At 40.6% G+C, this 12,577-nt stretch overlaps 1 protein-coding gene across 1 annotated transcript; it reads right to left on the minus strand.

The window, feature by feature from the left end:
- Positions 1-942: 942 nt before the first annotated feature.
- LOC137274125 (carbonyl reductase [NADPH] 1-like) lies at positions 943-11,202 on the minus strand. The gene is made up of 8 exons (XM_067807136.1): positions 11,072-11,202; positions 9,040-9,121; positions 8,202-8,380; positions 6,647-6,759; positions 6,169-6,297; positions 3,686-3,827; positions 3,273-3,336; positions 943-2,193 (listed from the first exon to the last, which is right to left on the minus strand). Exons 1-8 carry the CDS (start codon positions 11,096-11,098, stop codon positions 2,096-2,098), a joined length of 834 nt encoding a protein of 277 aa, XP_067663237.1. The 5' UTR covers positions 11,099-11,202; the 3' UTR covers positions 943-2,095.
- Between the last annotated feature and the right edge of the window lie 1,375 nt (positions 11,203-12,577).

A 12,577-nucleotide genomic window follows, 5' to 3' on the forward strand; every position in this document is an offset into this window, starting at 1 on the left:
GTCCCCCCGTACACTGGACCTCCGAGGATAGTGTGAACAACATCACTAGACACGGCTTTGCTTGTGTTTGTGTACGACATGCATTGGGATGTTAGATTTATTTCGGACAAACTTCCGATGACGGAACGATTGTTGAAGTGACCTTGACATTCAAGTGAACTGTGCAGATCCGCACAAACTGACTCGGGCCATCCGATTGGTTGGAAACAAAATATACAGTGGAAATGGCCACTCGGATGGCCCGAGTCTGTTTGTGCGCATCTGCTCAGTTCACTTGAATGTCAAGGTCACTTATGGCCGACATGTGAGTAGGATTGGCGGCTATTTTGGTGAAAATGCTTGCTTACTGTCGAGAAAAAGACATGTAGATGTTGCAATAAGTTTTCCAACCCGCGGAATGCCGCGGCCGATCGAATCCAGCCCAACGCTGGTGCTGTCAACGTGGCTGGAATTAATAAACGAATTTAAAAGGTGAGTTTTCGCCGTATTTGGTGATCCATGATTTTGGCGTGAAATTGCGGAGGTAGCTGTTTTCGATGATTCGTAGCGTATAACTTTTGAAATAATGATCCGATTGTGACCATTTGTAGGTCATTTTGTAGGGAAATCATCTGGCTTTCTATCCGTTGGCCTCGACGGGGTCTTAAAAATATTTTACGCGGTAACATGTAACTATGATCGAGGAGGGGGTGGTTTCTTCGTTACATCCCTTTCCTTATATATAGTACTAGGGTAGGGTCAATACACCTATATGTCTTTCGAATGCCATTTGTAAGCGATACAAGTCCATGTGTATTTGATCGCATTTCATGGGTTTGTTCTCGTAGTAGCGAGACTGAACATTCGTAGTAAATTTGTAGTAAAACGTCTGAACGAAAAAAGTAGTTCCACATTCCAATGGAGCCATGGAGGTCATGGTCGGATAACTGACCAATGAAATTCGTTTTAGGGTTTATTACACGTTTGCAACATATGATTTTTATGTACTCGGTTAAGTTTCACTGTATGGATAATAAACGTTATTAAAGTGATTTATCATCAAAAACTGTGTTCCACAGGAGATATCTCTTGTGGGAGATCGGACGACATCTTCTAGGAGATATTGCTTTGAAAGTAGATTTTGCACAATGCCCTGACAACGCTAGGACGTCATGAACTCAATGACGTCACAATGCTATGACATCGTTGCACGGCAAATCTAATGCCAGTGCTGTGTTCATTCGTAACTACTCGTGTCATTCACGGAGAGAGACGAGTAGTTACGAACGTGCTGTGTTCAGAGATGTACATATTTCATCGAAAACACGCGTTGACAAAAGTAAAAACATCCTCGGCAAGCCTCGGGTGTGTGTTACTTTATCAACTCGTGTTGATATATTTGATATGAGAAGACACTTGGGGGAGATTCTCTATATATTCTGTAGTTTGTGAGCTGGGAGAGATGCATATCCATAGCCTGTACAGCAGTAGAAAGAGAAATGGACCAGATTACTCAATCAAGAGACACATGTTCTCTTTATCATGTGAGGCAGCCTAGTGGTTAAAACGTTCGCTCGTCATGCCCAAGACCCGGGTTCTAATCTCCATATGATAATAATGTGTTTATATCTTGACTGTTATTAAAAGCGGCGTAAAACCACACTTGCTCACTTGCTACTCACTCACTCACTCACTCACTCTTATTCATTTTGCTTCGCGCCAAACTGATTAATATTCATGACATGCATCACTTCGGGGTTTCCTCCAGGGAGGCTTATAAGATTAACTTCCCTCTGATGCTGACAAAATCAAATATTGGTCAGTGCTGGTATTTTGGGCTTCCATGTATAACAATTTACTAACAAAACTTAAAAATCCAGCGTAGTCACTCGCATGTATGCACTGAGGTAAACGGCAATCTCCGCTGTCAGTATTTCTCGGAATATTTAACCTTCATCAAAATAGTTATCGGCACAGCCAAATGTTTGTTTCTAGACAGTAATCCTAATGCTGATATGATACAGAGGCATGGTCCCCCGAACAAGAAAACAGTTCTTCTGACCCTGGGTCAGTACATCGTGCCTCTGCGTACACCAGTTTCTGGAACCGGAAGCTGCTATCCCCACTTGTAGATTGTTCTGTCCTTGACAAAGTCCCCTCTGGGAGAGGTGGTGTTTGGGGGAAGGAGGGCCAGGTAAACCAGGGTGTCAGCACCTGTAAGAGCAAGTCACAGTTGGTATTAGCGGGATGTCAACTTGTATTGGAAGCAAGAAGGTGGAACTACCATAGGTACAGAAGCTCACCTACATTCAATAATGTATTTGTGACTATAATCTGTATCTGTCTGCATATCACAGTTTCTTCTTTCTTATACCAATGGAATATGTATATGTCACTTACATATTATATAAATGTTAAATAAACATGTATATGTTGTCTTTAACAGAATGTGTGCTGTTACAAAACGTCAGTGATTCCAGCACTTGTACGAATATGAGGGAAATTTGAAAGAAGCAGCTGTTTGGCAAACTTCCGTCCCACAGAAACATAAACTGAAGGTACAGAATAAATGAATTTTGGACAAATTATCATTGAAACATGTAGTGTATTATCTTAAATTGACATCAATTATTCTTTGTTGTTATGAAGTATCGACTGACCTTGACCTTCATCCATTGTGTGAATCGTGTCAAATTAGAACCCCCACAATGATCATGAACATATCACTATATCAGGTGCCATTTAAATAACTACAAATGTTCAAGATATTGTATCGACAAGCTAAGCTTTGTGGAATATCTACTCATCGTACATATATATACTTTCTGACCTTCATCCCATCCTATTACATGCTAAATGTTCGCATTGATATTATTTTCAATGAATGAATTCATAATTCCATAGAAAGTGTAAACCATGATTTAAAATTGACCATAACCACATATCGAGGGCATAAACAACACGATAAAACATTCGTTTTAGAGACAATCCATCGACAGTTCTATTCATGAATACACAATGCATTGTGTAACGACTTTTTTTCAAACTATACGTTCAAGGCTAGTACCCTCCGACGTCATCAAGTCATATCAACATATTCCCGAGTATATTCAACAGGTTTGAAGACTCTGTAATGGATCACATTACAAGGACACTCAGTCAGGTTATTTCACCAGCAACAGGGCAAGAGAAGTGTTTCCAGTTACTGTACCACGTGCACGTGGTTAGTGAAGGTATGAGGTATGTGAGTGTATTTCTAATGTGGCTGTTAGAAACGTTTGTGTAAAGGTCACCTTCATCGATGGTCTTCGTTCCTTTGTGGCTGGTCATGTCAGTTGCAACATATCCAGGAGTGCACTGAAAAACATCATCATCATCATCATCATCGTCGTCGTCGTCGTCATCGTCTTCGTCGTCGCCGTCGTCGTCACCATCATCATCGTCGTCGTCGTCGTCGTCGTCACTTTGATCCCCAATTAGCATATCTTGCTGTCAGCTGTCATTATCTACTTGTCAACGTACTGTTCCTACTAATCAGCTGATCTAGAACAGACAGGTTTGTATAAACTTCTGTGCTTCTGACAAATGAAAATGGCGGAATTATTTGCTGTGCTGCTCATCCTACTTTAAGTTTCCAGCTGAGCATCTGTCATGGAATAATGATTAAGGGGAATCCGTTCTCTAAAACATCGAGCTAGGTGCTCACCGCATTTATGACAATGTCCTCTCTGTAGTCCTCCCTAATTTCTCTATCCTGGATGAAGGACATCACGGTGACCCCGATCTTGGACATCCCATACGCCATGTCGCAGAACCCCTGGTCCGTGTGATTACCCGCCTTGGCAGCACTGAAAAAATAGACAGATTTGAATTTGAATTTGTATTTGAATGAATGAATGAATACGATGACAATGTCACGTGTGCACCAAGTCAGCGAGCCTCACCAGCAGATCCCGTTAGTATCCACTTACGACACGCGTTATTTGGTGCTGAAGACCCGTGTCTTCACGGAAAGCTCTCAGTACGTTGCTCTGAATGAACTATAGTGGTTATCCATATATCTGGAAGCCCAACGTAATGGACGAGATTCACGTGAAGCAAAATACATACTTCATAAAATGTTTCCATTATCCAGAAATCCGTTTTGTGGAGCAGTGTTCAAATTATCAGCAGTGCTGAACATGTTTGTTACATACGATGTTTGTTTAGCTATTCTTGGTCCAGCCTCCAACAATGTTCATTGTTTTTCTTACCTGTGCAATCTGTTGTATTAGTTTATCAAATATTTCATTCTGTATTTTTTACATCAATGGTTACAATTACATAATTATGTTATGGTGTTTTTATATTTTAATTATATATCGTAAAATTTGAAACTAAATGAAACGATATAAGAATACATTATTTTTCATATAATTTATCTATACATTTATTACAATTATTGGAATAATATTGTGTGTGTTGTATCTTTGTGTTATTTGCGGGATAATACGAACGTTATTTTGATCCTTAAAAAAAAACCAAAGCAATTTTGAAAAATTAATACAAAATCTCGTCTCGTGATGTGTTATCTAGAAGTTTAAAGTTTTATGAACCTGGTTGGCTGTCATTCGTTCATACTGATGTGATGCGGTATACTACCCGTGAAGATCAGGGTTAGAACCGATCTTCAGTAACTCATGCTTGTTATGAGAGGCGACTAAAAGAATCTGGTCTGGCTCACTGAATTGGTTAACACGTGTCATTGTATCCCAACTGCGTAGATCGATGTTTTTGATCACTGGATTGTCAGGTCCAGACTCGATTCTTTACAGACCATCGCCATATAGCTTGCTGAGACTGGAGCTTAAACCAACAAAACCACATTATACAACTCGTTTCGCCTTTGAATATTTGTGTAGGGGAGCTAACAACTTTTCTGTGATTCAAATATCCGGACATATATCCTGTCAATATGCGGAAACGCTTGCGTCTGAATAAGCAGTTTAGCTTATAGCTTTTGTGTGTTATACGTGAACTAGGTTTGTTCTTCATGAACCTTACTGTTTGTGTGATTCGACTGAATCGTAGTGACTGTTTTGCGTGGACCCTAGAGTGTGTATGATTTGACTGAATCGTAGTGACTGTTCTTCATGGACCCTAGTGTTTGTATGATCTGATTGAATCGTAGTCACTTTTCTGCGTTCTGCATGGACCCCAGTGTTTGTGTGATGTGACTGATTATTAGTGACTGTTCTGCATGGACCCTAGTGTTTGTATAATCTGGCTGAATCGTAATGACTGTCCTGCATGGACCCTAGTGTTTGTATGATCTCACCGACTCGTAGTGACTGTTCTGCATGAACCCTTTGCGTTAGTCTGATATGAATAAACAATTGCATATGAGTACTGTGGATTCTGGTGGTTTCGGTTCTTCATGGACCCGTAGTGTGTTCTGAACGTATCCCTCTGCTCGCTTCTGAATGGAGTATCGTTTTTTTAAAAAACTTTTCCACGTTTAGCACCTTCAAATCACCTGATAATATAGCTTCAAGAAACATCGAAATGTGACACCCACACTGACTGTGTGGACTGCCAGCTTGCACGGACAAACTCATACTGACCATACGTGCAAACATCAGTCTGGATTTCAATGAGCTTGCTTTAACTCTGTCGTATATATCGTATACAAACTAGTACTTTATCTTTAACGCATGGTTTCTTTACATGCAGCTCATTTGGATGTTTTTGACTCTTTAAGTTGAAGAATAATACAATTTGCTTAAAGCATTACCTTACTTAGTGCACACACCGCATATTCAAACAGAACTTGTGACGTCTTCGAATTAACTAAAGTTGGTAAGCCCTAATGCCTGCTGTTTCCAACATATTTTTGTGGTTCAGTACCCAACAAATGCCAATAAAATGTTACTTAGTGCCGGCCGTTTTTCAATGGACATACAAGTCAGTTACCCCGCCAGGCACTGGCTATTCAGGTGAATAAACGATAGCTGGCATTTACAGTCTAAGTAAACGTAGTCTCAGTATTATTCGTTACACTCCGCTACTGAAACTATATATAACCCACATATTTCTGGACTAGGTCAAGCAGTCATGCACAGACATGGACGCAAGCACAGACGCATTCGTGCACACGTGCATGCATTACAAAGTGATGTTATATCCCATGTCACGTCACTTCCTACTTACTCAACAAACTCCTGCATGATCTTCTCAAGGCCGTCCATTGTCAGGCTGGGGTCCTTGAAGCGGCCTTGAATGGCTGCAGAGCATTTCGTGATCGCAGTGTGAGATCTCAGACTAGAGACGTTCACAACCCTACGACACAAGACAAGGGACAGCTGAACATGCATCAATGACAAGGGGCAGCTGTGCATGTATGAATGACTAGGGGCAGCTGTAAATGTATCAGTAATAAGGTACAGCTGTAATGTGTCAACCACTAGGGGCAGTTATACATGAATCAATAATAAGGGCAAACTGTACATGTGCAAATAATACGGGCAAGCTGTACATCTATTAATAATAAGGGCAAGCTGTACGCGTGTCAATGATTTGGGACAGTTGGACATGTGTCAATAATAAGGGTCAACCGTAATGTATCAATGGCAAGGGGCAGCTGTACATTGCCGGTAAGCAATAAGTAAAGATCTGCATTGTGTCTCACCTGGCATGAGGCCTGAGCAGAGGGAACAGGATACGGCAGACATCGAGGGTGGCCCAGAAATTGGTTTTACATATAATATCAGCTTTCTCCGAGAAAGGTTCTGGGTCGGTTTCCTGAAATATCCTGGGATATTAGGCCAGTGTTTAAACTCCCAAAATGTGAAGCCAGACAGTCAGACTGGTAACTTGAAAATACTACCAGTCCGGATACAAACTTGCCTGTCCGGCAATAAAAATCGAAAATAATCAGGTTTCGGAATACTGTCTCTACTGCATGTAAATTACATGGCCTGGTTTCTTAAGTTGTTTCATTTTCTCTCTCACAGTTACAGTCAAGATTGGACAAATCAGAGTCATTGTCTGAGTCGGCAGTGCAATCTTTTTCAGCAGCAGGATCCTCATCACCATCTGCAGCTGGGTTAGAAGTCAGGTCTTCTGTGATGATTTTGATTCCATCTGAACCTGTCTGATGATACTATGAAAGGTTTACTGTTGACCAGTTAGGCTAGGGGTTGGGGCTTAGAGGTAAAATATCTACCAGACCACCGGACTGGCAACTTTTGAAATTAGACCGTCCAAGATGAAAATAGACCGTTCCGGACGGTCGGGTAGGCAGGCATTGTAGACACTGATATTAGTCTGGTGTTTGTTGAGCTCATTACAAAAGTTCATTTTTATGGTATTATATCCAAGAAATATTTGTACTTTAAAGCCTTTATTGTCGCGCGAACTTTGAATGGCGAAGCAAATGTGAAAATGGATACCGCCGGGGTTTATTTGTTGTTGCCATGTTCCAAGAAAATCATGGAATCGAACAACAGACATGGGACTCAAATATCGTACATATGTGGGTACCGGGGTCTTTGGCGTGAGGAGCGAACGCTTTATACCATTCAGTTACCCCCAACCGCGGGTGTTTGCCAAGTAGTAAAACTGTGAGGTGGGCTGTTATCATATGACGTTGATAATTGAGACAGTATTTTGTTATATATCTGCAATATTTGACGCCATGCCTTCATTCTAATGTAGAACTTTAGTTTACCGTTCATTCACCAATAATAGCATCACCAGAGGTTTCAGATTTTGGTTATGTTTGAGTGTCAGCACAACTCAAGATACACAAACTTTCCTCACAACAACTTGGAGGAAACTCTGCGATAACTAATGTTAATTCCATGTGAGGAATGTCATGTATGCAGAATGTTGGACAAGAAGTGAAGGTTGTCAGAATGAGCAATTAACCAGCATTATTACAGACGACAATGACGTCTTACGTCTAGTCCAGAGAAACCAGAGGTGATACGTTGACTTGAATCCAGTCCGTTCAACATGATCAGTGATATACCTTGCGTGCGTGCATTATTTCTGATCATTAGAACTCCACTATACATAGCACACATTTCCAGCAAAACAGAACTAGATGCTATATCTTATATTCTCTTCTAGCATCTTAATGACAACATGTTACACTGTGTACACTTTTCAAGCATAAGAAGACCTAGATGTTATGCCTTGTACACTATTCCATCATTATTTATAATAACAAGATGTTTTACCTTGTATGCAATTGCAGCATTGTTGACCAGAACATCCAGTCCCCCATAGGTGGTCTGTAGGAAGGACTTCAGCCGCTCAATGCTTGACTGGTCATTGATGTCCAGCTGGTGGAACTTGGGCTGCAGCCCTTCCTTGTTTAGGTCAGCAATGGCGGCCTGGCCACGACCTTCATCCCGAGCTGTGGAGGAGGATGAAGTCAAACCATTTCAAATATTGTTATAATCCTTGTATAGACTGAAATGTTAATAAGACAGGAATAGAGCCCATTATCCTGGTGTATCAAGGGGAGGCAAGTGTGTCAAGTGTGACTTTAGTCTCGCGGAACCAACAGGAACTTACCACATAACATAATTATGATAATTGAGACAAGGCTTACTGGAGTGTTAGAGAAGGTTTTCAGGAGGTATAAAAAGATCCTACAATTGCAAGATATAAGACTGAAAAAATAACAGATTCCTCTCTAAAGGACATCACCACATGTTCATTGTTTGTAAATTGTATAAAGGCCCAGTAAACTGGACACAACACTACAACATGTAGCGTCTGTCAAGGTTGATTTATGATGTGAACATCTTTTCGGTACTTACACGGTAGATCCAAGTATATCAGGATCTAAGATTTAATTATGTGAGAAAAGGGTATGTTCTTTTGTCAGAAGCATATAAAAAGCTTTTGACCGCCTGATTAGTTTCTGTATAAAAATATTTTAACTTATCTGATTTATCAATTACGGAGCTGCCGATAAATAATAATGAAATTATGACCATTCGGTTACATTTATTACCTTCACAGTACAGAACAGGCCACCAAATCTGTATGAATAAAGAAAGTAGTTACATGTAAGGAAGACGTCCCCGTCGTAGCTCTTGCACAACGCCCTGACGACGGCGAACCCAATACCCTTGTTGGAACCAGTCACCTGAAGGTAATCGGGATCATTAGCGGCAAAACACATCGATACACGTTCTAAGTACACTTTTGTCTGGGTTTTTGAAAAGATAGTGTCAGTGTCAGTGCCTGATCGGTGTCTGTGTGTGTGGGTCTGTCAGTTTGTGTGCGTAGTCTGTGTCTGTCAGTGTATATTTTGACCCTGTATGCGTATTCTGTGTGCTTCTGCATGTGCACGTGTCCTATTTCTGCGTGTGTCTGCGTGTGTGTGCGTATTCTTGGTTTCTGTATGTCTGTGTGCGTATTCTGTGTGTCTGTGTGCGTATTCACAGTCAGAGCCAGAGAGTGGCGGAGACTTTCATTGGTCACCGGTTCATATGCCGATATGCTTATCCAGCTCTTTGTTTATGGCGTATAAGCCTGGTAGGTGTTAATTTCAAATTGCATGTGATCCATGACTGAAGTTGTGCATTGCATATTGTCATTAGCGCACAGGCAGACAGACATATAAGTGTCAACACACCAGGCATTGAGTTTTCTCTGTTATCACAATCAACACGTTTTTCCGCGACCTCATATTCCGAACCCACTCACTACGCATGCATTATCAGCGCAGCGCAGCATATCTGTTGAAACCACTTTTTCCCTCAGCGCTGGGGGAAATTTAGTGAATAATAATAAGGGGGCATTTTTTCATCACGCCCCCCCCCCCCCCCCCCACACACACACACACTTTATAGGTTGAATTGGCATTTTAAGTGCATACCGAAAGGTATCAGAATCTGAAAAGTTGTGTTTTACGTTGTATGTGACCTTTAAGATTGAGCACGGTTTATTTTCAACAGCTGATTATATTCGCTGAGTGTTATAACAACTGAAATCCTACATGTAGAAGATATGTTATCTATTGTGTCACTTCAGTTTAAGTCAAATAATTGGTATTAGAGTATAGGGACAGTAGATCTGTAGAAAAGTTTCAAGTCGGTATGTTATAGAACACTGGCTTCCATTCTCGATTCACCGCGAAGATAGACTAAATTGTGCCGATAAAAACTTCTTTCACACATTCATTTAATTTTTAGAGGGGAAAAATACCTTTAGTTAAATGGTATTTGCAAGCAGTGATAGTTTCATGACTTAATAAAATGTTGCATTTGCATTTGAGGTGTGTGAAAAATATAACATATCGCCGATCTGTCATGGTCCGCCATTGACATGCTACACGCCGTTGTTTGAGTGTTTCTCGTTATTTCTTCAAAAACATCTTTCACATACACCTTAGATTCTGATGAGGTGAATATACTGTCAGGTGAAATGTGTTTGCAAGTAATAGTGATAGTTTCATAATCTTAAAAACGAATGTAAGGGTGCATTTGAGGTGTGTGAAAAAAATGACATATTGCCCATCTGATCTGATCCGCCATTGATGCTTGTGGTTCTTGAGGGTTATAGTTCCTTAACTTCTTTCTTTCTTCTTGATCTTATTATTTGACAAAAGGTGTCTAGAGCGCTTTGTTACACTTTCTGTTTTGGGCGGATGTGTGACAGTGTCACTTAACATTTTTTTAATGTCGCGGTGTATCATTAAGTCTTTCATTCATTCACATATGTACTTCTTTCTTTCATTCCTTTTCTTTCTTTCTTTCTTTCTTTCTTTCATTCATTCGCATAATTCTTGCCATTAATTAGTACAAAGGATAGCGAGTGACCTTTCCCTGTTGTAGATTATCCATGCTTTCACATAACCTTACCTTACCGAAAATCAAACTATTACAGCTAACCGAAAATCAAACTATTACGGCTAAAAGCAATACACATGTGCGTCACTTATTATCAGTTATCGACGTTTGGTCACTAAATTGTGAAAGCTCCATACAGCGTGTTATCTAAAAATAGATATATAGGAAGCACATAAGGTTGAGTTTAATGAAAATATTAAATGTTCACTGCATTCCCTGTTGCCAACTTTATCTGTACTTACCAGTGCTACTTTCCTGCTACTATCCATGGTCTATCCTGTTCTGAAATGAGCTCTCACTCGACAAATATCACATATACACCAGCAGACACTCCCACCTGTGTCATATCATATGCTCAGCGTGATGTGAAAACTGGGACTATGATAAACGAGCACCTGTGGGATGATTTATAACTTCACCACAAATAATTTAAAGTCGTTCGCATATAATTAAAATGTTGAGCTACACCTGTGTATTTTCCAGTTCTGTATGAAGTAATTGAAAATACTTAGTTGAAATTTCCTATCATGTACATGTTCGTGGAGATCTAGAAATACTTAAAGTCACGTTTCTCGAACGGGTTTTGTTCATAAAAAATCGAACTGATAATTATTGTCCTCCTTTGCTCATCGTGTCACAAGCAAATTTATCTGAAGATCTTCAGGTAGGTAGGGTAGCTTAGTGGTTAAAGCGTTCTCTCGTCACGCCGAAAGATCCGGGTTCGATTCCCCACATGGGTACAATGTGTGAAACCCATTTATGATTCCCCCGCCGTGATATTGCTGGAATATATCTAAAAGCGACGTAAAACTTTGCTCATCCGCTCACTCGTTCTGACGTTCTTCGAACAGTAGGCAAGCCGATATGACGTCTTGGTTTGAGGTAACTGATGACATACCTGAAAAACTGTTTGAGCACCACAAAACTTTCTTTTCAAACAACATATATTTGGAAAGTGTCGTTATTGTGCTCCGTATGTGCCATACTGTTGTCAGATATCTTAAGTCGGCACCGGGCGTCTGGTGACGAATCATGGTACGAGGGGATGTCACTAAGTTTTGAGCCTTGAGCATTTTTCATACCCACGTGTCACAGCCTATGGTACGACATTGTACCTTGGGGTGTAGCTGATGTGATATATAAGTTTTGGTATCCTATTCTCAGAAGTTATTGAACAGCTCACATTGATAGAAAGAGACCTCCCCTCACGGCAGTGAAAATGAATAAAATTGAGTATAGGGCAGTAATTAAGTTTTTAGTTCTTGAAGGAAACTCGGCGAAGAACATTGAAGAAAGGCTTTTAACAAACGATGGGTCAATGAATTTAAGCATGGTAGAGAGAGTCGTGAAGATGACCCCCGTCGAGGTCGCCCAACAACAAGCATTAGTCAGGAAAACATTGACAGAGTGCATAGACTTGTGCTGGAAAATCGTCGAATCACACTCCGTGAGTTAGAGGAGACCACAGGTATTTCACACGGATCCATCGAGACAATTCTTCATGAACATCTCGTCACGTCTAAGGCGTGCGCAAGATGGGTGCCAAGAATGCTTACTGATGAAATGAAGCAAACAAGGGTCACCATAAGCAACTCCATGCTAACCAGATACAACAAGAATCCAGAAGATTTTCAGTTTAGGCTAGTAACCTGTGATGAAACCTGGATCCACCACTATGATCCTGAGAGCAAACAAGAATCTCCATGCAATGGAAACATGTCACTTCTCCCAGGACCAAAAAGTTCAAA

The sequence above is a fragment of the Haliotis asinina genome, chromosome 2 (assembly GCF_037392515.1).
Source record: "Haliotis asinina isolate JCU_RB_2024 chromosome 2, JCU_Hal_asi_v2, whole genome shotgun sequence".
Lineage (NCBI taxonomy): Eukaryota > Metazoa > Mollusca > Gastropoda > Lepetellida > Haliotidae > Haliotis > Haliotis asinina.

Coding starts and splice junctions, on each gene's coding strand:
- LOC137274125 (XM_067807136.1), bottom strand. CDS start 11,098: ATGGATAGTAGCAGGAAAGTAGCACTG. Junction 8,381..9,039: donor CGGGGACGTCTTCCTTACAT/GTAACTACTTTC, acceptor CCTCCTCCACAG/CTCGGGATGAAGGTCGTGGC. Junction 6,298..6,646: donor CTGCTCAGGCCTCATGCCAG/GTGAGACACAAT, acceptor CTTGTGTCGTAG/GGTTGTGAACGTCTCTAGTC.